The following is a 27335-nucleotide window of genomic DNA, read 5'->3' as shown; positions in this document are numbered from 1 at the left end:
AAGGTTAAATCAGGTAAGCATACACAGACAAATGAGTTACAGTTTTAGGTTCCAAAAAGTAATAAAAGTTGTTGTAAAGTGAAAGCTCTATATGTCCTTTAGGGCTAACCTAAGCTAAGCACACCTTGGGGATCCTTTGCTTATGCCTATAAATATTGCCCTCTCCAAATCCAAGCAGCATAGTGATAATTTCTTTTTGACAGGTATTTTTATTCTCTTTCTCTAGAGCACAAGCTGATAGGACAGGTGTTTGTGCACATCTCCTCTTCATGGGTGTGGGAGGAGCAATCATACATTATTTTCTCATGTTATTGTAGCAACTGATGTAGACTATAAAATCTGATCTCATCAACCTCCATGGATTTATATCATGATCTGCTTAATTGAGAGAAAAATCTGGCCACTAGTAATTATTTTAAGCACATGAGATTTATAATTTTCAGTAGGAAAGGCAGAGTTGCTACAGTAATACACAATATAGGTAATAATATACAGGGCTTTTTTAAAAAGTATCTAGGCTTTTTTTTTTTTTTTTTTTTAAGAAAAGACATCTTGAAGCAGACTGTGTATCTATATAAACCAAGTGTCATCAAGTCTGACTCTAAGGCGATGGCTACACTAGAAGAAATTGTTATCTCGTGTATCTGCTCTAAACCGACAGTAAAGAGCTCCTGTCAGCTTAATGAATCCACCCCCAACAGTGGTTGTAGCTATGTTACTGAGAGAAGCTCTCCTACCGACATAGCACTGTCCACTGTGGCGCTTAGGTGGGTATAACTTATGTTGCTCAGGGGTGGCTTATTCACTCCTCTGATGGACATACATTATATTGACATAAGTGGTAGTGTAAACATAGTGTAAGTGTTAACACGAATACAATTATCATGTGCATACATAAAGGGGAAAACAGATTGCTTGCAATGGAGACAACTGGAAATTACAACTACCATGCAGGATTGCTTTGACTCCCTCAGGGAGCTAATGGACAGGATCCCCTGGGAGGCTAATATGAGGGGGAAAGGAGTCCAAGAGAGCTGGCTGTATTTTAAAGAAACCTTACTGAGGGCGCAGGAACAAACGATGCCAATGTGCAAAAAGAATAGCAAATATGGCAGGCAACTAGCTTGGCTTAACACAGAAATCTCCGGTGAGCTTAAACACAAAAAGGAATCTTACAAGAAGTGGAGGCTTGATCAGATAATTAGGGAGAAGTATAAAGATACTGCTTGAGCATGCAGGAATGAAATCAGGAAGGACAAAGCATAATTTCAGTTGCAGCTAGCAAGGGACATGAAGGGTAACAAGAAAGGTTTCTACAGGTATGTTAGCAACAAGAAGGTGATCAGGGAAAGTGTAGGCCTCTTACTGAATGGGGAAAGCAACCTAGTGACAGATGATGTGGAAAAAGCTGAAGTACTCAGTGCTTTTTTTGCCTCTGTCTAACAGACACGTCAGTTCCCAGGCTACTGCACTGGGCAGCACAGAATGGGGAAGAGGTGAGCAGCCCTCAGTGGTGAAAGAATAGGTTCAGGACCATTTAGAAAAGATGGACATGCACAAGTCCATGGGGCCAGATGCAATGCATCCGAGGGTGCTGAGGGAGTTGGCTGATGTGATTGGAGAGATATTGGCCATTATCTTTGAAAACTCATGGCGATCGGGGGAAGTCCCAGACCTGTGGAAAAAGGCAAATATAGTGTCCATCTTCGAAAAAGGGAAGGAGGAGGATCCAGGTAATTACAGACCAGTCAGCTTCACCTCAGTCCCTGGGAAAAATCATGGAGTAGGTCCTCAAGGAATTCATTTTGAGGCACTCGGAAGAGAGGAAGATGATCAGAAACAGTCAGCATGGATTCACCAATGGCAAGTCATGCCTCACCAACGTGATTGCCTTCTACAATGAGATGACTGGCTCTGTGGATGTGGGGAAAGCGGTGGACATAAGATATCTTAACTTTAGCAAAGCTTTTGATACAGTCTCCCACAGTATTCTTTATAGCAAGGTAAAGTAGTATGGGTTGGATGAATAGACTATAAGGTGGATAGAAAAGTGGATAGATCATCAGCCTCAACAGGTAGTGATCAAAGGCTCAATGTCTAGTTGGCAGCTGCTAACAAGCGGAGTGCCCCAGGGGTTGGTCCTGGGGGCGGCTTTGTTCAACATCTTCATTAACGACCTGCAGAATGGAGTGAATTGCACCCTAAGCAAGTTTGCAGATGACACTAAACTGGGGGGAAGTGGTAGATATGCTGGAGGGAAGGGATAGGATACAGAATGATCTAGACAAATTGGGGGATTGGGCCAAAAGAAATCTGATGAGGTTCAACAAGGACACTTAGGATGGAAGAAACCCATGCACTGCTACAGACTGAGGACCGACTGGCTAGGCAGCAGTTCTGCAGAAAAGGACCTGGGGGTTACAGTGAACAAGAAACTAGATATGAGCCAATAGTGTGCCCTTATTGCCAAGAAGGCGAACGGCATATTGAGCTGCATTAGTAGGAGTATTGACAGAAGATCGAGGGAAGTGATTATTCCCCTTTATTCGGCGATTGGTGAGGTGACATTTGGAATATTGTGTCCAGTTTTGAGCCCCTCACTACAGAAAGGAAGTGAACAAATTGGAGAGAATCCAGCGGAGGGCAATGAAAATGATAAGTCATGTGCTCCAGACCCTTAATGAGGAGAGGCAGAGGGAACAAGGCTTGTTTAGTCCGTGAAAAAGAAGAGTGAAGGGGGATTTGATAGCAACCTTCAACTACCGGAAGGGGGGGTGGTCCAGAGAGGACGGAGCTAGTCTGTTTTCAGTGGTGGCAGATGACAGAACAAGGAGCAATGGTCTCAAGTTGCAGTGGGGGAGAACTAGCTTGGATATTAGGAAAAACTTTTCTACTAGGAGAGTGGGGAAGCACTGGACGGGGTCACCTAGGGAGGTGGTGGAATTTCCATCCTTAGAAGTTTTTAAGACCTGGCTTGAGAAAATCTTGGCGGGGATGAATTAGTTGGGGTTGGTCCTACTTTGAGCAGGGGGTTGGACTAGATGACTTCCTGAGGTGCCTTCCAACCCTAATATTCTATGATTGGGAAAGGGGAATACACTGTTTTAGGGTAACTATATGACTGAAAGAGATTAAGTTAACAAACAGCAGAAGCTCAGACTGTTTCAGAGCATTCCCCTACCTGCGAAGACAGTGCCATAATCTAGTGATAGCTTGAGAGTTTGGATGAATTTTAATATAATTTCTTTTTGATAAACTTCTTGAGAAATTTCATATTAACTTGCATACTAACTGTAATGAAATTTCCTTCAAAATTAAACCTGCATAGCTATTCCAAATTTTTCAGCTTTTTTTAATGAAAGATTTCTTACCTCTGACTTTATTTTTCTTTTTAAAAAAAAAATATTACACACACACACACACACACACACACACACACACACACACACACACACACACAAATAAGGTATGTGAATGGTTAGATTTCTTCCTCACACTTTGAAAATTAGTAAGAGTTACAAATGGGCAAATCACCCTCTGTATTTCATCTTGTGAGTGACTGATAGCTTTAAACACTCTGGGCCCAAACTACCCTTGTCCTACACCTTAAATAGTCATTTACACCAGTGCAAAGAGAGCATAAAATGTTACTACTCTGATTTGGCAGCAAGTTAAATCCACTTTGCACTAGTGTAAACCAATGTACAAGGTGTAAGGGCAGTGGTGAATCTGGCCCTTTATCCCTTGCTTTGGTTCCTTTATTATTCAGAAATATACCTACTTCAAGTCAGTGGAGTTATGTTCATCTGATCCAACTGGGGATCTGGTCCTTTTGATATTTTTAAGACATATGATTGTATTTGAAATAGAAGGAAAAAGGGGTGCTTTACAAGGCGAGTTTGAATGATATCTGCCCAAAAGTGATGTTCCAGGATGATGCCAGAAAAGATGTCTTCTAGTTTGTGTTACAAACAAGGGCTCCAGATTACATCCAATGGTTGGCCAATTACTGTAAGTATTATGATTAGAGGGAGTGTTTCCTCCTATGTTGTTTTACTAGGCAAATGCTTAAGCATCATCCACATTCCATTGTGCAGGTGCAGAACTATAGCACAGAGCCATCATCATGACAACAGATAGGAATGGAATATATTGCGCAATAAAATGAAAAATAGAAAAACAACAATTAAATATAGTTGGGAAAATACTTTAACCAATATTTCCTAATTCAACCTGAGTAAACCTTAATTCAATTAAATGAATTTGAGATTTTACCGAAGTCTGGTTACTGCCTGTAATTTCACAGATAATATTTGTTATAGAAAATACAATGGGCCTACTCGGTATCTGAACAGGCATTACAAAGGCCCAATAGAATTGCCTAAAAGCACTGAACACTGCTTTTTCAGCCAATAGGTATAAATGGATATAAACCAGACATCATAATGCAGTACCAGGGAAGCATCTGTTCAGTGTCTTCAGGTTCCTTATTTTATAGATGAAATGTTTCAAAATGATGGATGGATTTTCCAAAGAAAGCAAATTTATGAAACCATGAGTCGGAATGAGAAAAAAGAATTCCCCTGCTGCCATCTTCCAAACATTCTCAAAAACATTCTATAAAAAAATTAGTATCAGAATCTTGCAAGATGTTCATGTTCTCTAAGAATCCTGAAGTTTTCCTCATTTATTATTAGTAAAAAAACAATGCTGCAGACTGGGAGAAAAATATCAGTAATATTTTACAACAACAAAAGGGTATGTCAGAGGATCTTTACAAATACATAAAATGTGATAGTATTTGACACAAGTATTATCTGTCACAGTTCAGGACAACTGCACTTGTATCCCCCCTCTATGGTCCAGAACAGCACCTACTCTAGGCTCCCAGCTCCTCAGCCATCACCTCTCTTGGGCAGAGACCCTATCACTCTCCCTTCTGACGGGGATACTTCCAGGATGCACAGTTCCCTGCCTAAACTATGATTGCTTTGCTGGAGATTAACTGTCTAAACAGCCAGCATCTGCACTGTCCTTTTTCTTCAGAGACTAATAACAGTGCATTTGCCAACAGCTAATTTATCACACAGCCTTTTATAAGCGAACAAATTTATTCTTAAGGAAGAACACACACATTAAAAACAATAAGAGCACCTACATACATGCTTAGAAGCCTTTCAGAGATCACCTCTTCACTCCAATAAGGTTGATTAGTCTTTCTAACCCCACAAAGGGTTTTTTTTCTGTGGCCACAAATTCATCACAGCTTTAGCTCGGAACCAGCACCCTCATGGCTGTGAGAGTCACTCTTTTATCCCATTTGGGGTTTTGACGCCACCATGAAGAGGCAATTAGCCACACAAAGGCCCCTACTTTCAGGGTGAAGCTTCAAAAAGCTCAGTTCTTGCATAACCAGAAGAGGTTCATTTGCATTCACCTCCTCCTAGAGATTTTCTGGGAAACCAACTTAATTTTAGCCTGTCATTGCTCTGAAGCTCACACTTCCCAAGGTTGACATTAGTCAGGTATTTTAGATAAATTACAGACAATCCACCAGAGAAGTAGATCGCGTCATGGAGCAGGCCACCCAAATACCTTGAGAGAACCGGCTTCAAAACAGAAATATTGAAATCTCCGACTGCACGCCCCTAACTGTCACCTGTCACCCCACTCTAGAACCCATATGGGGTATCATCAAACAACGATAACCCAATGGGTTATAACCAGTACTCAGTGGAGACCCCATCCTGAAAGAAATCTTTCCTGAACCCTCTTTTCTGGCCTTCAGACAACCTCCCAACTTCCCTCCAAGCTCATCATCAGAAGCAAGCTTCCCACAAACCAAGATATATCAACTCAAAGCGGCACCAGACCCTGTCAGCACAATAGATGGAAAACCTGCAGACATACCTCCACTGTTATTATGATCAATACCCTCCCACAACATACCTTCCAAAATCCATAGGCCCTACACATGCCTATCACAACATGTGATGCACCTCATCCAGTGCACTAAATGCCCCCACAACAACTATGTGGGTGAAACCAGACAATCACTACACTCTCAAATGAACTCTCACAAGAAAATGATAAAAGACAAAAACATCATATCATTTGTGAGTGAACACTTTTTACAAAGTGATCACGCTATAAGTGACCTATCAGTCCTCATCCAAAAAGGAAATCTGCACTCACTTTCAAAAGATGATCCCAGGAGCTTAAATTCATAACTTTGCTAGACACTAAAAATCATAGGCTGAATAGAGACACTGGATTTATGGCTTATTACAACAATCTATAACCCACGAACAACTCTCTCAGCTGCTTTCTTCCTCCTCCTTTTCTCCCCATGATTGGAGGGGTGTTAACAGGCCACTTCACCTTGAATGGTCCCTTGATATATACATTAACTACTTATGCTAAACAATCTGTTCCATCTTGTATTTAGCTAGGACACTGTGCTTATGTCTATATAGCAAAAAAAACCTACAACTGGCCTATGCTGACTGACTCAGGCTCTTGAGGCTCAGGCTGCGGGGCTGTTTCATTGCTGTCTAGACTTCAAGGCTCAGCCCGGAGGCTGGGCTCTAGGACCCCGTGAGGTCGGAGGGTCCCAGAGCTCGGGCTGCAGCCCAAGCCCAGAAGTCTGCACTGCAATGAAACAGCCCTGCCGCCCAAGCCTCATGAACCAAAACTGGCTGGCACGGGACAGTCATGGGTATCTAGTTGCTGTGTAGACATACCTACTGAGTACATTACCCAGGCATGAAGAAGAGCTCTCTGTAAGCTCGAAAGCTTGTCTCTCACCAACAGAAGTTGGTCCAATCATGAGTGGTGAGTATAATAGGCCAGGGGAGCCTATTATATTCTATATCAGTGTTTCTCAACCTTTTAAGTAGCAAGTACCCCCTAACTTCTGAAAATTTTGATAAGTACCCCAACACTCAATTTTCCATGGGATTTTATATTTACAGACTAATGTGAGCCATATGTTGGAAGAAGGGCTGAGTATATAAGGCCGTGATATGACAGATGTCAGATCTAGTGTGGGTAGGGTTACCACTTTTACACCAGGGGTGCGCAACTCAAGTATGTACCTGGCCTAGAGGTGACGTTGGCCACAGCTAGGAGGCTTTGAGCGGCATGCCAATGCTGGGGAATATAAAGCACCGTGCCAAATTTTATGCCATAGATTTGAGAGGAGGAAGGGGTGAGAGAGAGACAGGGAAGGAGGGTGAGAGAGAGAGACCGGAAAAGAGGGTAACTGGTAAAATCTGGGGCTGTCATAGTTGTCAATTTCATTGCTCAAGTTTTCTGGGCACCGGGCTTTGAGCCAGGGAGGGGGGCTGCCATCTGGGCAAGTTGCAGGCGGCTGCTGCCTGGCTGCCATCCCGGGAGGTGAGCAACTGCCACCCACTCCGAGCTGGGGCAGAGGAGGCTTCTGCATCAGCGAGGACCCAGGGATGTGGGCAGGCAACTGCTGCCTGTCTTCATGCTGGGACGCTGGAGGCTGTCCCTCGGCTCGGAGCCAGGGCATGGGTGGCTGCCACCCAGCTGCGAGGTCAGCTCATGAGACGCAGGAGGCTGCCACTGGGCTCCCACCTGGGAGCAGGGACCTGGCAGGAAGCAGGAGGCTGCCGCCCACTCCCACCAGAAGCTAGCGGCTGCCGCCCGCCTCCCAGCTGAGATCTGTGACCGGGTGAGAAGCAGGGGGCTGCTGCCTGCCTTCTCCAGAAGCCAGGGGCTGCCACACGCCTCCCCTCTAGGAGCTGGAACCGGGTGGGAAGTGGGCAGCTGCCGCTTGCCTCCCCTTTACTCTGTTTTTCCCCAGGGTACCCCCTGCCTGTGTCTCGCATATCCCTGGGGTATGCGTACCACAGGTTGAGAAACTATGCTCTATATTATAATACAGATATACTCTATATAATATAATATAATATACTCTATATTATAATAGGCCAGGGGAGCCATCGGATGCCTGGGCCATGGTGGCCCCACCTCTGCTCTGCACCTTCCCTGAAGCCTCCCACCACCAGCCACTGCATCTCTCCTCATCACTCCATGAGTCCCCCGCCCACTGCGCCCCTCCTCTCCTCCACCCCACTCTCCACTCACCGCATCCCTTCTCAGAGTGGAGTGTGCGCAGGGCCGCTGACAAAAGAGCTGGGACAAGGAGCTAGCCTCCCCCAGGGGAAGCTTCACCTGCCGCCCATGAGTCCAATAAAATATAATACCTCACCCACCTTCTCTCATGGAATTCCACAACAACACATAAACCTTTGCATTTTTAATACAATCAGCTCCTAAAATATTTAAACTCAGCTAAATAAGGTTTGCCCAGTATCTCTCAATATCATTTTTGCCATAACTATCACAGTATGATTCTTGTGGTTACCTTAACTGTTGTGTCAAACACCAGATATAATGATAAATATCCACTGGTGTGATCAGGCACAGATACATGTCTGTCTGTACCTGTATCTTGGAGTGAAAGCAATGACATTTTCAAACATCAGTAACTCCAAAGAAACTGCTGCGCTGGGCAGCAGGCATCAGTTAAGTATCCCTTTGCACCATGGTGACCATATAGTGTCTTTCTGTGCATTCTGCCGCAAACTGTTCTGTACTGTTTAAAAGCTAATGGTCATTTCTTGTATTTCTTGTAGTTGGCCCCTCTTCAGCTGTATCACCTCTGAGATGGTAAGGATTTGATCAGTACAAAAGGTCTGTCTGAAACAAATTTATAGGCAATTGAAGGTAGTGTCATGACACTCCAGTCTTTGGATGTTTGATAGATCTATTTAAAATTGAACATACAGAAAAGAATATAAAAGTCAACAGACACCATATGCTGACATCACTCTCTGTGCTTCTCTGCCAGAGCTTGTGTGAAGGAGGGAGCAAGTGCTTCTGTCCTGCTGGGGCAGTCTCATCCCTTTTCCTCCCTACACTCACTCCCTATACTGCCTCCTATGCTGGTGTGCGGGGAGGGCAAGGGAAGGACCAGGGGAGTCTTGTTCCCTTTATACCCTCTAAAGTGGACGTGTGCAGGACAGGCATGCTTTGGCCAATAAAGGATTTTGTTATTAGTAAACTGATTTCTGCCTATATAGTATGGAATTAAATGTTATTTCTAGTTTCTTTTTGCAGCTTAGAAGGTTCTTTCATACCATGCTTGCTTATCACAAGTACTATGCTGCATACCACAGGGTCTAATAAACAAAGTAATTAGCTCTGCCACTGCTCCTTCCTCTATAGAAATGTTTATAGTGTGAACATCATTATTTTATTATATGCAGTGTTGTTGTAACCGTGTTGGTCCCAGGACCTGAAAAAGAGCTCTGTATAAGCTAGAACGCTTGTCCAACCAACAAAAGTTGGTCCAATAGAAGATATTACCTCACCTATCCTGTTTCTCTTTTGTTTTGTTAATTATACAATAAGACCACTAAGGCTCATAAAAGTATGTTGTGATGAACACGACCACACCTGTGATGTGTTTTACACTACACCATCTCGGAAGAGGTGTCATGGAATATTAGATATCACCACTGGATCTTATTATAAAAATTTAAAAGTCGTAGCTCATAACAAAATAAAACCTTTTAATATGAATATTCTTGGATACACAAATAAAAAGAACAATATCTGCCCTAACAACATCTTGTTTCTCATGGTTTCTTGCAGCAATTGCACAGAAAAACTGCTTTTGAACTGTTGCTTCAGCATATCAACTTCACAACTAAGTCCCACATTATCCATCAGAGATGACTAATATAAATTGACTTGCTGTAACTCAGTCAAATCCAAAAATAAGGACTGTGTTTCTTCTCATTATACTTCTGAGTTCAGAAATGCTTCAGCTTTTTAAATATTCATAAATAGCAATATAAAAAAATCAACAGATATCTTGAATGAATCTCACTTCTAGCAAAGTGTTTATCTCGCTTTTATTTTAAAGTGAATCACTAAACAGTATTTTGAAATATTGTCACATAAAAAGGGATAACGTTTATCCCATCCACAACTGCCACTATATTCATATTTTGTTTCCATTATAATCCTCATTTTGGAGAGGCTGAGCATTTCAATCATTTCACCTTCTGCTAATAAGAGCTGAATCTTGTTGGCACATAAAATCATATTTCTAAACGAGTCATACATCAGTCATCAAATGGCAATAATAAATTTTGCGTAGTCTTGGATATATATTTGCAGATCAGTTTTCTTTTTGTAAAAAAAAGGGGAGGATATGTGGAGACTTTGTCTTTGCTGTAGATTAATCCCCCTGGGGTCTGAAAATCAAGACAGATATTTAGAAGCTGATTCTCCACTAATTTATACTGCTATATATCAAAAATAATTCCACTGAAGTCAACTGAGATACAAATTTACACCAGTGTACGTAAAAGAAGAATCAGGTATTTAAATTTTAAATATTAAATATCGTATTGGGAATAAAATAATAAGTGAAAAATATGGCTAGAGAATCAGAAAACTGGAATTGTAAGAGAAAATGAAAGAGATTAAAGGAGAAGAAATAGAGCAAGGAAGCAGAGAGATAGAGAGTTTGAGTGGAAAGTATATATTGGGTAAAGAGGCTCAGAGGAATCATGTGTCACCAATAGAGTGGTTAAAAATGTTCCAATGGAACATATATCTGTCAAAAATGCTGATTGGTACTGAAACATTTCACAGGAACATGTCAATTCCGTCAAAACTCTTGACAGAAACCTGGCAGGCAAGCAGGCTGGCTAGCCCACCCGGTTCCCTGAACTGCCCTTCTTCCCACATGGCTTACTGCCTGGCAGGTGTGGGGTTCTTCACACTTCCTGCATGGCAGGTGGGTGAGGCTTCCAGGTTACATAGGAGGGCAAGAAAACAGCCTGGGGAACCTGGGATTCTAGTGGGCATATTGTTTCAGAAACATTAAAATGTTCTCACTATTGCCCAGGCAATGAGAACTTTTTGGAGTTTCTGAAGCAAAATATTTCGACATTTATAGTCTGGCACATAATTTCAAGTTTTCAACTTCTGGTCCCAAATCGCGATTACATTTTTTGTTTGTAACCAAGGCAGGTGGAAGCCCGTGTGACTGGTGTGTTGCTGACAGGCTGTTGCGGAGCTGCCAGATTAGCTGCATCTACAGACAGACACTTAGGATGTGACCTGCATGCTGGTAGGCTGTGAGTGGCCCAGGCTGGGAGCTACAACAGCAAATCATTGTAAATCACCCTGGGTTACAGGGTAGGTGGTGACACAACCTCTCACTGATCTGGACTGCATCCCAGAACGTGACTGATACTAACTAGTAAGCATGTAATATTTGTTGGCTGACCTGTTCTATAGTAGTTAGAAAGCTGAGAAACATAATTTTCTGGAATTCCTTGCTACCACTGTTGGCTCTTCACACACATTGCTGCTTGAGCTGTTACTGTAGAATAAACCAGTTACATGAAGCATTCACACCCTCTTCTTGTAATTTCATATCCCAGATAAATATCCTTCATTTAATGTTTTGGGGGTCTGGGAAATGGATGATTTTGATATAAATCAGAGTGAAGAAAGAGCTGCACAGTGTTTGACTGCACTACCGAATCTTCCTCACAGACTCTTTGTTCCTGAATATAAATCCTGATTTTTAACATTCCTCTATCAAGCACTGAGCCTCTCTAGAGCAGTGGCTACTAACTGTTTTGCATTGGACATGGTTTTGTTATGTGGAAAACAAATGCCATTTGGATAATAGGGAAGAATACAAATTCATTTTCAATTGTGAACTAAGCAGGATTTACAAACCTTAGAGTCATATTGTCTCTGGCCCCTTGCACAGATGTGTGTAGGGAAAACACAAGCAGCCTTCAACCCCTATAATCTAGTTAACTATCTACTTTAGAGTGGATACATCTTGTTGTTGTACACTGAGCACAACAGGGTAATATTTATTAAATACTAATTATTCTAGAGTTTATACTCTACTCAAATTCTGAAACTTGGACAGTTTATGGGGCTGTAACTGGCGTTGTATCACACCAGTGTATATGCAAATGACACTGTACGATCATTGAAAGATTGTATAATCATATTAATGATTCTAAAAAAAACAGTAGCTCACAGGAACACATTTACCAGAGCTTGCCAGAACCTACACATGAACTTGTGACAGATTACCCTAACTCAATTTTCCATGTTGCTCTTAATTACGCTATTAGCAAAATTCAGGACAGCCACAACGACACAAGTTAAATTCACCTAATGAAAAACAGCATGCCATCTTAGTAAGAATACACCTTGTTCTCAGCCTGAAATTGTAATATATTGTCTGAGAGAGTGGCCACATGAAATATTTGTCGATATATGAATGTTTCAGTGGAACCCTGCAAATTAACAATCACTATTCATATCAGTAATAACAAAAAATCTAATAAAGATAACTTACTTGATTAAGAATGTCTTGTTTCTGTTGTGCATGCAAAGAAAGAAAGAAAGAACATTCATATTAATGCAGTATAATAGCACTCAGACTCTGTTTTTATATTAGGACTATTTTAATTGAAAATTTAGTTTTACAGATAATCAAGTTTGAAAGAAGAAACACAACCCATTATTTTATGTTAGCATAGTTGTTAAAAAATGGTTCTAGTCAGCAGTCTAGTCTTGATTAATTCAATGATATATATCCAAGGAAAAACAACAATGGAAACAACATCTTGAAACTTTCATCATCAGATCTGTGTACTCTGTGTAAGTTACCGGTTTTCAACAATGGATATCAGCAATGGGCGTTGCTGAACCAGTTCTGAACCATTTAACTGCAAGTGCAGAGAAGGATAGATCCTGCTCAGCATTATTTAAATGCTACTTGGGTTTTCTATAATTTGTACTGTAAGCAAAACAAAACAGTGCTTTGGATGAAGGGTTTTGTATTCACTTTTTCCATTTACTCACAAATGCTCAACACGACTTTAGAGCAAAATCTATCACTCTAGATTTTATCTATAGACACTGTGTTCTATGTATGAATTATATCAAGAGCCTCAAAATTTAGTTAACACAGAGTTAAGATTACTGGTGGTGCCTCATACCCTTCCAGAACATTGAATTCAGCTAATCTCAAACCTTTGAAAACCAGAAAATATAGAGTTACGGTACATGGCAATGAAACTTTAACTCTGCCCCTGGAACTGGTATTGCCACTGAAACATATCTGAATGCACTCCAGTAACATTCACTGTGTTAAGTGTAGCAGTATTGAATGGTGGAGGGATTAACTGGAGAAGCTTGGAAGAGCTGTTTGTGATATGAGGAGAGCTGGCGCACTGCTTCCTCTGTGTTTATGATAAAGGAAAGAAGTGCGTATGTACCATGAGATATCCAATATGCCTCATTGCAGCACTGAGCTCTGTTGGTTGTGTCAGTAGCAGTGTGTAAGAATTTTCTTGCCATGAGGATTGTCAGCAGTGACGCAGGATATGAGAGTGGTATGCAGGTTTTATGACGAGTGAGTGAAAATATAGTGTTAGATGGAATCCTGTGGATAAGGGCAAAAGGGTTATACAAAGGGATGTTTCCAAGATTGGAGGTGTTCTCTGGAGTAGGCTCAGTGTTTTAGTGCACAGCAGGTGTAAGTAGCTCCTGTTCTGTTCACCTCACCTAATCACACGTTTGCCTCAACAAAGAGGAGTTGTTAGATCTGTCTTATAGTGTACTGTCCCTGCTGCCTAGCCCAAAGCCCTCAGGTGACAGGTCCTCCCTGCTTTCCAGACCCAATGGGTCCCCAGCACGAAGAGGAGCCTCTACTGAAGTTTTGGTAGCCAACAAATGAGAGCCCACTTGATGGCATGTGACTCAATGCAGAGCAGGACCTAGGTGCCGATCAACCAGGCCAGGTCACAGCACACATCCTCAGCTAGGTGTTAAAGAGAGGGGGGAGGGAAGGCAATGGCCCTTCGTGCACTGCAACATTTGTAGAAGTGGAGGTGGGGGGGTGAAGGCCAAAGTGTCAGAGGAATACTTAACTATCCCGCAGAGAGCACATACGTTTCTTTTGTTATAAAGGGCCTTCCCACTTTAAAACTGGGGGGAGCTATGGCCCGCTGGCCTCCCCAGTTCCAGCACTGGTGATTACCTTTTCTCTTTTATTTCCTGTTTTTCAGGGGTTTAAATTCAGCTGAATTCAATGTTCTGAAAGGACACAAGGCACCATCGGCAATCTTAACTGTGCATTAACGAAGATTTGGGGCATTTAATTTCCTTGGTTTTTAAGTAAGTAATTTATCAGCACCCCTGTGTAACACAGACCAGCTCTCCCTCTCCTCTGCCACTGACTCCTTAGCAACAATTATCCTGGCCACAGAATGCACTGGCCTCCTTACTGCCTCTGCATCATTCATTTATCTCCAATCTCTCTGCCTCTCCAGCACAGCCTGGCTCTCTCTTCTCAACTGCCCTCCCCAAGGGGAGGCAGGCATCAACATGAGATCCATAGGCTGAGCAGAGGATATGGGAACAAGCATGGAGTCAGTGGGGATATTTTTTAAAGGGGGAACAGACATTGTGGGTGATGTGAGAGGAAGGATGGTCTAGGATAAGGACACAGGACTTACGAAACCCATGTTCAATTCTCTGCTCTGCGACAGACTCCCTGTGTGACCTCAAACAAGTCAATTAGATTCTCCATGTGTCCGTTCCCTATCTATAAAAGTGGGGATGACAGCATTTCCCTACCTCATGGGGCTCTTGTAAGGGTAAATAAATTACAGATTGTGAGACGCTCAAATACTGCAGTGATAGAGGACATATTAGTACCTATCACTGATTGATTGATGGATATGGGGGTTGGGCGAGACAGAGCTAAAGATCCCACAACTTCCTCCACTGCACAGCTCTAACCCCCCCTTCTTTCCACCTCGCCCTCCTCTGCAGAGTTTCAACACCACTCAACTGTTCTGACTCCTATATTCCTCCTAACTGCTGAGACCACTGCTCCAGTACCTCGAACATGCCCATTGCTCCAAGTCACCCCCATGCACACCCATTACACCAAATCCACCCCCCACACACACACACATACATTGCTCTGAGTACCCCCTACACACACACACCAACTCCACCTTCCTCCATCTTGCTACTTCATGCTACCAGAAGGGAACATAGGGATGTGGGAAAGTGATGGATCTGTGGGCAGAGATTGGGGAGGGTATGGAGGAGGTACTGACCCCCAAGCTGGGTATGTCACAGATGTGATGCAGGGGCAGGCACCTAGATTTCTCCCTTCTATTTGGCCCAGCTGGAGGCAGAAAGGGGCAGGAGGAGTTTGGGACAAGTGTACGGGAAGGGGCTCTACACATACACCCTAAGCAGCCTATGCTGCAGATGAGTCTACACTGCAATAAAAGATCCACAGCTGGTCTGGGTCAGCTGACTTGGGCTCACGAGGCTGCAAAATTGCAGGGCAGACATTCGGGCTAGAGCTGGAACCTGGGCTCTAGGACCCTGCAAGAGGAGAGGGTCACAGTACAGTATATTTTTTACAGTCCCGCAGCGCAGCCTGAGCCAACTGACCTTGGCCAGCCAGGGGTCTTTCACTGAAGTGTAAACATACCCTCTGAGAGATGAAGTGGCCCATTACACCTTAATGAGAAGTTCTCAGCTAACTGAGAACACCCCACAGAGATCAATACAGATTTAAACAATAGCTCTGAGACATGCGAACTGCTCTGTGAACACACTCAGCGGGTGTTCTTATTCCTCCCCCCAGTGACTGCACTTGTAAGTCTGTGCTGTGCACCACGCATGCCCATTCTCAGCCCCTCACCTTAGCCTTGGTACTTTGTGTTTGGTGCAAGTTCCAAGCACACCTGTTCTCAGCTTCCAACCCAGAGAGACAGGGCTCCTCCAGACCCCAGCTCACGTGGGAGGGTCAGCACCCCCCACCGATGGCTTACAATTGGGGAGGGCAGGGCTCAGAACATGGGTGGAGATTGGGGGTCATCTATGGGGGGCACTGCCCCCCAAACTGGATACAAAAGGCGACACATGGGGAGAGGCAGATTTCTCCCTTCTATTTGGCCCTGCTTCCTCTTGGCGGAGGAACGTTTGGGAATGGGGAGGGGGCGAGCAGCGTCGCACGCCGTGCTCTGTGCGTCCAGATCAGTCTCTCTATGTGGGCTGTGTTAGGGGAGGGCAGAAGAGCAGCTCCTGACCCTCCCAGAAGAGCTCCAGGTTGGGGCTATTTCATTTTTACAAGCCTATAAAATAAGAGACTTGTCCCAGAAACACAGGCATCTAGACATAGGGGCCACATTCTAATCGGCACCAGTAACACAGCAGCAAGTGAACGTAAGATCTGAGCTGCTTCCCAAGTGTCTGTGCAGTGTCCAGCATTGGCTGTGTCAAACCCAGATGAGTGACAGAGTGAGCAGGGAAGGTTAAATGTGAAAGGATGACAAAGGGGACAGGCTTTAGCAGTGGATTTGTTTGATGCATGCACTGCATGTTTACATATCTCTCTAACAAGGGAGATGTGATTTATAGTTACATGAAAGTGCTCGGTTCTGTTTAGTCAAGAATTTGTTTTTATGCCAATGTTGATTCTTACGTGGTAGCTGGTAAACATGGCAAATAATTAAGTTAACACAAAAAATTAAGGGTGATTAAATAATGAAGGTAAACTGTATTTGTGATTTCAAATACACTGTAATTTAAGTACCACTAACAATCAATAAATCCAGAAGTTAGAGCTATACCTATTATACCCCAAAAATGGTTAGATACCCTTGTAAAGTATCTTTACTACAGGTAAATTTCCCAAAAAGTATAAAATCCCCTTAACACAAGTGAATAGTAGCAACACACCCACCTATTGTTCTCACATTTCCGACAAAGGTAGGGCCTCGAACTCACACTTTATAGGTGCAGCTTAGGTTCAATAGCCACAACAGGTCCCTTGAGTCATACAGTTGCTGTAACAGCCTACCTTGAAACCGCCTTGTTTCAACAGAGCCCTGGTCTTGCTGCACATAAGCATTTCATTGTCTTTGACTCCAACTACTTTCTTAACTTAACCCTGACTATTTCTTCAATACAGCTCTTCTAAAGGACCAATGGGTGCCATGCACGAGCTGAGATAAATCCCAAATAACTGAGATGAGTTTTAGGGGCTCTTCTGCTAGCAGGTCTAAAGGCTGCTCTAATAAACTATGCCAGCTGACAATGACCTTAGGCGGCTGAAAAGACATCTAGGAATCAATGGTGTTTATAGAAGCCTCAGTCACATTCCCTTCACCAAAAGCAGGAAGGGGGACTGGCATAGGAGCTGCTACACTCATCTCCATGACAATGGAGGGTCCCCCTACACTGGATGTCCCCCTGGTGAACAAGTTCATCATCTCTACTGCCTGCACTAAGCTCCCAATCTGACCATACCGCACAAGTTTACGTGACTCTACAAAGTGAAAGATCATGAAGAAAAGCCCCACGATTTTGAAACTCGGTTTTAAATGTCAGAGATAATAACTGGAGCAATTTGATTATTAAAGCAGTATATATTGAAGAATTGCACTACAATGGCACTAGAGTGGAATACAGTGTTGAACTCACAGGGCAAGGGGAAGCCTGGAACAACAGATGGCTCAGGCTCTTTTATCGCCATAAATATGGAACACTAGGAAGTTTCATAGCATAGGTCCATGCATAAAAGTAATGCAGATTCAAGACGATCAATCAAGGACAACTCATGACTGTATGAATATGTACAGATTCAGAGGTCAGGTAAAATGACTTATTACTGCATTTTACCTCCACAGTTTGAAGTATCACATAATATCTCAAAGTTCAAGGAGCTTTAGCTGGTTTACTTGCCAATGATTCTTGGCTTTAATATATACAACGCAATGCAAAATTATATTTGGGAACTGATTCACAACATAAAGTTTACTTAGCACAAGTGTTCTCATATTATGAATTCCATACAAGTCATAGAAATGCATGCCAAGAAGAAAATAAATATTGAGCTATTTTGATACGCACTACATAGAGGTGCTAAAGAGCATTATCTGGCTTTATTCCATAGGCTCAAATAGAAAATTACTCTTAAAGATAAACAGAAATGCTTTTTCTTAAATATCTATATATTTTTTTAAAATAGTGATTAAGATCCCACATCCTTATGTAAGAACTCCTCCCTACAAGAGTTGAGTACAGCACCAAAAGCAACATACATTTTGCATCTCCCTGCTCAGCCAAGGGCACCCTACATATCCTTAATAAAAGTTAATTTTTGTTTTTTAAAGTTTATGAAAACCAGAAAATACTGCCAAGGTCGTGCTTCACATACACATTGATACGTTTTAAGGCCAGAACTGACCAATGTGATCATCGAGTCCAATTTCATGCATAGCATAGCCCACAGAATTTCACCTAATAATTCCTGCATGAACAAAGTAACTTGTGGTTAAACTTGAGCAAACAACCTTAATTATCCTATATTGGTGGCAATAGGAATTGGGAATATCACTGTACCCCTATTCCTCCTTCACACTAAGGGGTATTTTATCTGTGTGTGCCACAACTCCAAATCAGAATTCATATTCAAGGCCCAGTACAAAGCTTGTACAGCAGCACTGATACAGGAATTGATTGCTGCTGATTGGTAACCATCACACACTCTCCTTATTGTTTCAGTTGCACTACCACAATTACAGAACCTAACAATACATTGGAGAATTTCCTAAAATTGCTCTCAGGCAATTTGAAATTCAAGTAAATATTCCTCACTCCAAAATAATGATACAACCAGACATTGGCATCTTTATATGGTTAGGATTAAGGTGGCATGTGAAGCAGCATTACAAATAAGCATTGCCTGATATTTCCTATATTTGTTTTTTTGTAACCTAAACAAACATTCTTTTGTGAATACGTAAGGATATCTTACCTGAGCATTTTTGGTTTTTTAACACTAAAACATGTGATATGAACTCCCACATCCCAGAATGGTATGCTGAGCAGAAAAGTATTGTTGTGGCAGCATATTAATTTCACCTCAAATATTTTTGTAAGTGATCTTTTTTTTAATTAAAAAAAAAAAAAAAACATATTTGTTTTCATACAAAGAAATTCCTCATCAGAATAAACATGAATATTCTCTGGCTTTTGAATGATGGACTAAATCACATCTTGAGGTCCCTTCCGGCCTTACATTTCTATGATCCTGTAAGACTATCATATTAAATAGTTCTTTTTAGTTAAACAGATCCTTTTAGTTCTTTAGAATATGTTTTACTTTAGAAAAAATAAAGCATCATCCCAAGCAGCAAATTTGTATATAATTATCTATTTATAAACACTCTGCCACATCATTTTTTAAATTAATCACATTTTCAAACCATGAATAAAGAAGAAGAATTACCCCATCAGGATTATATTTTGCTAGCACACCATTACCATGGAATTCTTCCAGAACGTCCTTAATTTTCTTGGTGGAATCTAGAATAAGACAGAAAACAATACAGGACATTATAGTTCATATTGTATAAACTAGTCAAGAAAAAATTATTTGTTTCCGACTGGGTTTGTGCTGTTGGGAGTATAGTTCATTTTCAAAGTGCGTGCATAATCTCCATACCAGCCACAGGAAAGGGGTTGGCAAGCACCAACTCTACACCATTCAAGGATTCTCTAACCAGGGCCAGCTATACAAGTGTTAGAAAACGTTACTACTGCGTAGTGTTGCTTTGCACCACTCTGCTGGGGTAAAGAAACCGATTTTATTTTTTCTCCCAATTATAAATGTTAAACTGAAATAAAATGATCTTAGACACTCAGAGTGCAGGAATGCTCAGCAGTTATTGACTCACAACTGGTTAGTAATTTTCAATTGACATTCTGATTGTCTACTATTGATATAATAATTTCAATAACTATTCACTATGCAAATCCTTAGACTCGGATTCTTTCAAAACACGCCAGGCACTTAAACATGCCCACCTCATGTTATTTCAGCCACCTAACAGAAATTAATAACTCAGTCATGTCTTAAAATAACTTTCAGTAGGTATTTTAATTTACAAATAGCAAGCCTAGTTCTGTTGTTTCTTTGTTTTTAATTAACTTATATCAGCAAAATACAATATAGTGGTAGCTTTTGAGAGTTAAAAGAAATTTACCATCTGCAATCTGATTTAAAAAAAGAAAACATATCTTTAAATCAATACTACACCTGAAAAGGGAAATATGGCAGCAAGGAGGAATTTATGTAATTTTAAATAAGTCTTGATTGTAACACATTACAAACTGAGGGGAAACAATTTCAGACTAGTAATAATCGATCAACCATCGCGAGAACCAACGCCTTCACAGATATATTATAATGAGAAAGACTGTTGCCAATTGCTGTCTTGTTCCATGATCTATGGTGTGTGGATGCCCTACCATCTGAAATACACCAAACAAGTTCACTCCATTTTCTAGACAAAAAATATTTGTAATAAGAAAAATAGTATTATGTATAATGCGAGTTATACAGTATGTTAAGAACACAGGTAGAGGGCAAAATTACCCCTATTTGCATTAGTAAACATTAATATGATTGGCAGCCGGTAACAAGTGGAGTGTCGCACGGGTCGGTGCTGGGACTGGTTTTGTTCAGCATCTTCATTAATGATCTGGAGGATGGGGTGGATTGCCCCTCAGAAAGTTGACACTAAGCTGGGAGGAGTGGTAGATACACTGGAGGGCAGGGATAGGATACAGAGTGACCTAGTCAAATTAGAGGATTGGACCAAAAGAAATCTGATGAGGTACAAAAAGGATTAAGTGCAGAAGAATCCCATGCATTGCTACAGACTAGGGACTCACTGTCTAGGCAGCAGTTCTGCAAAAAAGGACCTGGGAGTTAGTGGGTGGACAGAAAACTGGATATGAGTCAACACTGTGCCCTTATTGCCAAGACGACTAATGGCATACTGGGCTGCATTAGTAGGAGCATTGCCAGCAGATTGAGGGAAGTGATTATTCCCTTCTATTCAGCATTGGTGAGGCCACATTTGGAGTATTGTGTCCAGTTTCGGACCCCCACTACAGAAAGGATGTGGACAAATTGGAGACAGTCCAGCAGAGGGCAACAAAAATTATTAGGAGACTGGAGCATTGACATATGAGGAGAGGCTGAGGGAATTAGACTTCTTTAGTCCGTGAAAAAGAAGAGTGAGGGGGGATTTGATAACAGCCTTCAACTACCTGAAAGGGAGTTCACAGGAGGATGGAACTGTTTTCAGTGGTAGTAGATGACAGAACAAGGAGAAGTGGTCTCAAGTTGCAGTGGGGGAGGTCTAGATTGGATATTAGGAAAAACATTTTCACTAGGAGGGTGGTGAAGCTCTGGAATGGGTTACTTAGGGAGGTGGTAGAATCTCCATCCTTAGAGGTTTTTAAGGTGCGGCTTGACAAAGCATTGGCTAGGATGCTTTAGTTGGGATTGGTCCTGCTTTGAGCAGGGGGTTGGACTTGATGACCTCCTGAGGTCCCTTTCAACTCTCATCTTCTATGATTCTATAATTGCAGTGCCCTCTCTTTGCATTATTAAGCATTATATGATTGCAGTGCCCAGAGACCTGAATCACTATTAGGTGCTGTATAAACTCAGATGTAGGCATAGTCCATACACAGAAGCACTTCTGGCTCTAAAGCCCATCTCCTCAAACATTTTGTCATCTGAGGAATTGCATGGAGAAAGCACTGCACTGGATGAGACCTTTCCTTTTGGGCTGCATTCAGAGACTGGTGATGGACAACTTCTCTTTTACTGGATCCCTTACATTTGGAGTTCCTCAAGGATTTATTCTATCGACCATCCTACTGAACAACCATATGAACACACCTGTGCTATGTCCTAATCACTTTCCATGCTGATAGCAAAATCAGCCAACTATCTGAGAGCCTGACTGAGATAAGCAAGTGTATGAAAGGTGAATGGCTAAAACTAAATCCGAGGTACATGGAGCTGATGTTGGTAGGCAGAATATACAGATATAAAAATTACCCCTTTCTGGGGCAGAAGCTATGCCCAAATAAAAGCCTCACCTTTCTGAAGTGTTATAAAGTTGAGTCACAGCTTTCTATCAGAAATGGCCATACCTCTTCCTTCTTTTGTTTCCTCAGCCGTATTTTTTATTCATCTTTCAACAAACATTACATACATGTAACTGTAATTAATACAAACTGATAAGTTTGATAGGTTTCTTATAATTGCAGAAAAATTTTAATTCTGCTCCCAGCAGTGATGGTTTTTTAAAAAAGTCAAATAGAACTAAGATGGGGAAGTTTCAACAACAGCATCTCTATCACCTCCTTTTATGCATGCCATCTGGACCCTGTGGTCTAACAAAACTCAGCTTGTTCCAAACTCTGCAAACCTGTCATTGAAAAAGAGGGATGAAGGTCTAAGTTCTGCCTGGGTTGCTCCATCAAAGCTCCCCGGGAGTCTTCCAATGTCTGGACAGGCAACATAGTCATCACAGGCACAACACTATACACCTCCCAACAATGGAGGCATGGCCATTTGTCATTTCCCTTTGTTTACAGTCTTTCAAGGGGTGTTCAATCCATAGGACAGTATTAATATCCAAGCCAAGTTGAATTAATTTTGTAAAATGTCATGAGACAATGTGTCATCTTTTTTTAATCCAAATCCAAATATATAACTTCTATCACTTGATTTCTTCTTTGACAGAATGACAAAACTGGTGAATAAAAGCAAGTTCTCCTTTCACAGTCTCTGGAATATAAACCATTAATGGGAGCACGCTCTGCCCAGCTCTCCTTAATAGGTTTCCCTTAAAGGACTTGTAAGATCATTTCCCAGCTTTGTTACTACATGAAGACCACATCAAATAAAACAAGAGATATTAGTGTGGAAAGTTATAAACTAGTGAAAATGGGAACATCCAATGAAATACCTCCTCAACCATACTGATAATTAAAATAGCTAATGAATAAAAGATTCCTGGGAAAACTAAAGAAACTGCAAAGCATGATGTGTGGATCAGGCATAATACAAAAAGGAAACCAAGCAATTAATCATCCAATGAATAGTTATTATCCTTATTTGTGAGGAAACCACTCTAACAAGTAATTCCTCTGGAAAATCTGTTTCTAGAAGCAGGACTATGTATTGACTGAAAGTAGGCGATTTCAAATTGTAAGGTGTGTTCCCTACCTCAAAGACCTTATAATCTAAACAGACAAAGAAGTAATCTTATCCCTTATTTACAGATGGGGAACTGAGACTCAGAGAGATTGAGGATCTTATTCTGCACATTTAACTATACAAGCTAAGGGGCCCGACTGACTTTAATGGGATTACTCACAGTACATAACGTTAAACACATGAATAAGTCTTTGGGAATGAAGCCTAAATTACTTTCCCAAAGCCACACGGTCAGTCTGTAGCTGAGTTGCAAACTGAATCCAGGTCTCTTCAGTCCTAATACAGTACATGACCTTAAACACAAGACCACCATTTTTCTTAAATACATAGATTTATGTACTAAAACCCAGTGGACTTTGTTTTTTCTCTTTAGAGATATATAACTTCCCTACTGAACTTGTTCAAAGAAATAATGGGAATATGGTTTAAAGAATCCAAGAAACAATTTATCCAAGGTTTGACGTTACCTTCCACTGTCAGACTCATAACGGTGACCTCACTCTGAGCCAAATCCTGCTCATCTTACTCACACGACGAGTCTTACCGGTGTCCGTGGGATTTGCACAGCACCTACCACAACAAGATTCTGGTCTATTACTAGGGCTCCCAGATGCTATGGTAATACGATTATTAAATTATTATTATTAATAATTATATCCAAATAAGTGGGGCAAGTAGGATTTGGCTTTGTATTTTCGTGGGGGTAAAAAGGGGATGGGTGCCAAGTAATTTTCAAAACTAGATCACAAAAAGAAAAAATTATTAAAATTGATAATTGGAGGAAAACAAAATAATTATAATTAATTGCTTCTCCGACAACTAGTTCAGGAAAATAAATCAAGAGATGGAATTAATTATTGTGGTTATTAATCATACTGCAGCACATAAAAATTTACCAAGGATTCTTTTTCCTATACTTTAAGGGATGCCACCAAATAAACAAATGAACTTAACTGCGAAATAAAGAAAATATTTATTCAAGTAATCAAAATGATAAAAGAAGCCAATAAAAAATTAAATCAACATTATGCAAATGAGCTACATCAGATAAAAAGAAAAATACTAACTGATACAATGTACCAACTCTTAAAGCACGCTCTTAACTAAACATGAAATTCTAAAATATAAAGTAAATTAAAACAAGGTTTGTTAACGATATTGAAAGGACTAGTAGTTTAAACTGAGAATTAAACTCAAAAGGTCTGAGCATCAACCACAATGGTATTCATTCAGTTACTTAGAATATTAATAGCATCAATAGTTTGTTTACCCTAATTAAGATTAACTAGTAACTGAGAATTTTTAATTTAATTCAATGACTAAATTTAAATAAATAGTATCAGATAAAGTATAAATTTAAATGAAGTAACTACATTACAACACCTATAATTCAACTTGATATCAAGACAACTAAAGATTAGGACTATATATTTGAAAGTAGTCAACTTAAAACAAAAGCTAGCAAAATCATTACTATTTCTTTACTTCTGTCTTAAGAAAATAATATTTGAGAGCTAAGCACGAGTCTTAGGCAAATTCATATCATATGACCACTACAGCTCAAAATTAATGTGTTTATGACAACACAACAAAAGCTGGGGTAATAACCAAGCAGGTTGTCATTAAGCAGTATTGTACTGCTGAGTATAACAAGAATAACCAAATGTGATTATTATACAACAGTGCCAGCAGAGCAATGGGATTAACTCTGATTTAGCGATGTTAGTAGTCTAAAGCTTGGAAATGACAAAAATATAGTAATACAGTTTAAGTCAGTAGTATATTACTGCAGAAAAGTTGAGTTAGATGTGAGGTACCTGTTTTTGTCTTTCAGTTAATTTGGATAAGAGACTTTAGATACAGATGGTCACAGACAAAGCACACATACATATAACGTATAAACACTATCCAGAAAAGTATGATATGCAGAAAAATAATTAAAGGAGCACAATACTTAGTAATTGGAACAAACAAAGATAAACTAGTAATACTTTAAGTTACCACACACAAAATGGAAATGGGGCTAGTTAGGAGTGTGAAGAATTAAAGCATTAGACAACTCTGTTTAGAAAAATATGACAAATAAATTAAATAAAAGTATTCTAAAGTTTATAACACATCAATAATGATTGAAGTGAGATTCTGAAGTTCAAAGATAGCTTTTCTCACATACAGAGTAATATTACAAGGTGGTAAGATCTAGAGAGGCGTCAAACAGCAGGTAATTCACATATGCAAAAACAGCATAGCTGCACAGGGTAAGTGTGTAAGATACAGCGTAGAGCAAATAGTGATTTAATGAAGTTGCGAGTTCTCGGTAGCACTTAAAGTTAGGAATTTAGTTGAAACAAGACAGAAAACAAAAATCAACCAATGATTTTCCTAATCTGAACACAATAACTACAACTTAGATTTAGTTATGTACTTACCAAACCAAGGATTTTAATGTTCGTTCTTTTAAACCAAATAATTTAGAAAGCCAGGTGAAGTGAGTTTTGCACTACACGCAAGATGTAAACAATAACTTTGGCAGTTACAAGTGAAAGTCTGTAGTTTAAATCAGCAACAAATCAGTTTTAGTTACAATGTTGTCAGATTTAAGTGTTATTAAAAAAAAAAACAAAAAAAAAACTTTAGTCTAATTATATTTTTAGGAGAATTTTACCCTATTTAAAACATTAAGGCTCTATTTCTTTCCTACTTCTAGCATATTTTTTCTTGTTGTCTATTTGGAATCAGGATATCTTAATAGTATCCATGGAAGTTATTAGGTTTCTAAATTTGGAATGTCAGTTCAAACATTTAGAACAATAGTCTGAATTTATGGAACAAGAATCTGAACTATAAGGGAATGCAGGATTCTAGAAAGGCAGTATTTATGCTTTCTCAGGCCAAATTCTGGCTTCTTTCAAAGCACAGAAATTCGCTATGGAATCTTATCAGTAAATACTGACTTAAATCTTCCTATGCTTTACAGCAAAGTGGGATTTATTTCATGCTTCCTTCTGTTGTACAGGAAGTCTTGGGTGTGGTAACAATTTCTTCTCGGTATCTTTGATTTTCAGGAAAGCACTTTCTTTCCTAAGGCTGCTTATTTGGGGGATTTTGGACCTCTAAAGGTATGTCTATACTATAATTACATACCTGCAGCTGGCCCACCCCAACTGACTTGGGCTCACAGAGCTCAAGCAAAGGATCTGTTTAACTGTTGTGTGAGGGTGTCTCTACATGATCCTCGAGCCCAGAGTCCAGCCCGAAGCCCAAACGTCTACACCACATTTAAACAGCCTCTTGGCCCAAATCCTGCGAGTCCAAGTCAGATGGCATGGGCCAACCTAGGGTTTTTAACTGCGGTGTAGACATACCTAAGACCCCAAAACCTGGGTTCTTGTCAGTAAAGGACTTCAGTTATAAGAAACTCTTTCTGGGGAGAACAAAGTCACTGAATACTGCTTAAAGAATAGGAGAACTCTTCGTGAGTCAGGTTCACAATGCCTTGACCTTTGAGACCTCTGTACCTCTAGATAGGGGATTTCTCATAAGGTGAGAGAATTCTTCTTATAAGGAGAGAGAAAAACAAACAGGGATTTTTCACCACTTTTTATACAGTTATTTTCTCATTTAGTCGTATTCAGAGGTTTGATGTACCCAAATGTAGATATGACATTTTCTCCATTGTCCCTTTTATATTTTGGGAAGGTATTTCATTTTATTGCAAATGGTAATTCATTAACTGAACAGGAGTTTCAACCTACAACTTGTTAGATGAAAACAACCTCAAGCCTTACAGTGGATTACCTATGCTGACAGGAGAAATCCTCCTGTCAGCATAGGTAGCGTCTTCCTAGTGCAACAGTGGCACAGCTGCACCACTGTAGTGTTTTAGGTGTAGACAAGCCCAATGCTGTTGCCCCAAGCAGGCTTCTGGAGCAGCCTGGAAGAGATAATGTGACACAAGGAGTCAGTCAGTTTCCCTCCCAGTCTCCCCACTGCTTCACAGAGGGTGTACACTGCAAAAAAAGTCTATAATTAAACAGAGAATGCTCTTGTTATGCCAATGTATCTGTCATTTGTGGGGATGGAATTCAGGTTCTGTCCACTCCCTATATTCTCCCACTCAACTACT

The 27335-nt window shown here is 40.7% G+C and overlaps 1 protein-coding gene across 1 annotated transcript in view; it reads right to left on the bottom strand.

The window, feature by feature from the left end:
• Positions 1 to 27335, bottom strand: part of DGKB (diacylglycerol kinase beta) — a 471047-nt gene that overhangs the window by 376201 nt on the left and 67511 nt on the right. The window contains exons 5-6 of the mRNA XM_067562119.1: positions 19412 to 19488; positions 12440 to 12460 (exon numbers count right to left, since the gene is read on the bottom strand). Of these exons, the coding sequence (XP_067418220.1) occupies positions 12440 to 12460; positions 19412 to 19488 (98 nt within the window). The remainder of the gene's footprint in view (positions 1 to 12439; positions 12461 to 19411; positions 19489 to 27335) is intronic.

The sequence above is a fragment of the Emydura macquarii genome, unplaced genomic scaffold (genome assembly GCF_026122565.2).
Source record: "Emydura macquarii macquarii isolate MOO-44397 ecotype Brisbane River unplaced genomic scaffold, CSIRO-AGI_Emac_v2 contig_2422, whole genome shotgun sequence".
Classification (NCBI taxonomy): Eukaryota; Metazoa; Chordata; order Testudines; family Chelidae; genus Emydura; species Emydura macquarii.
This window is presented reverse-complemented; position numbering and strand designations above follow the sequence as displayed.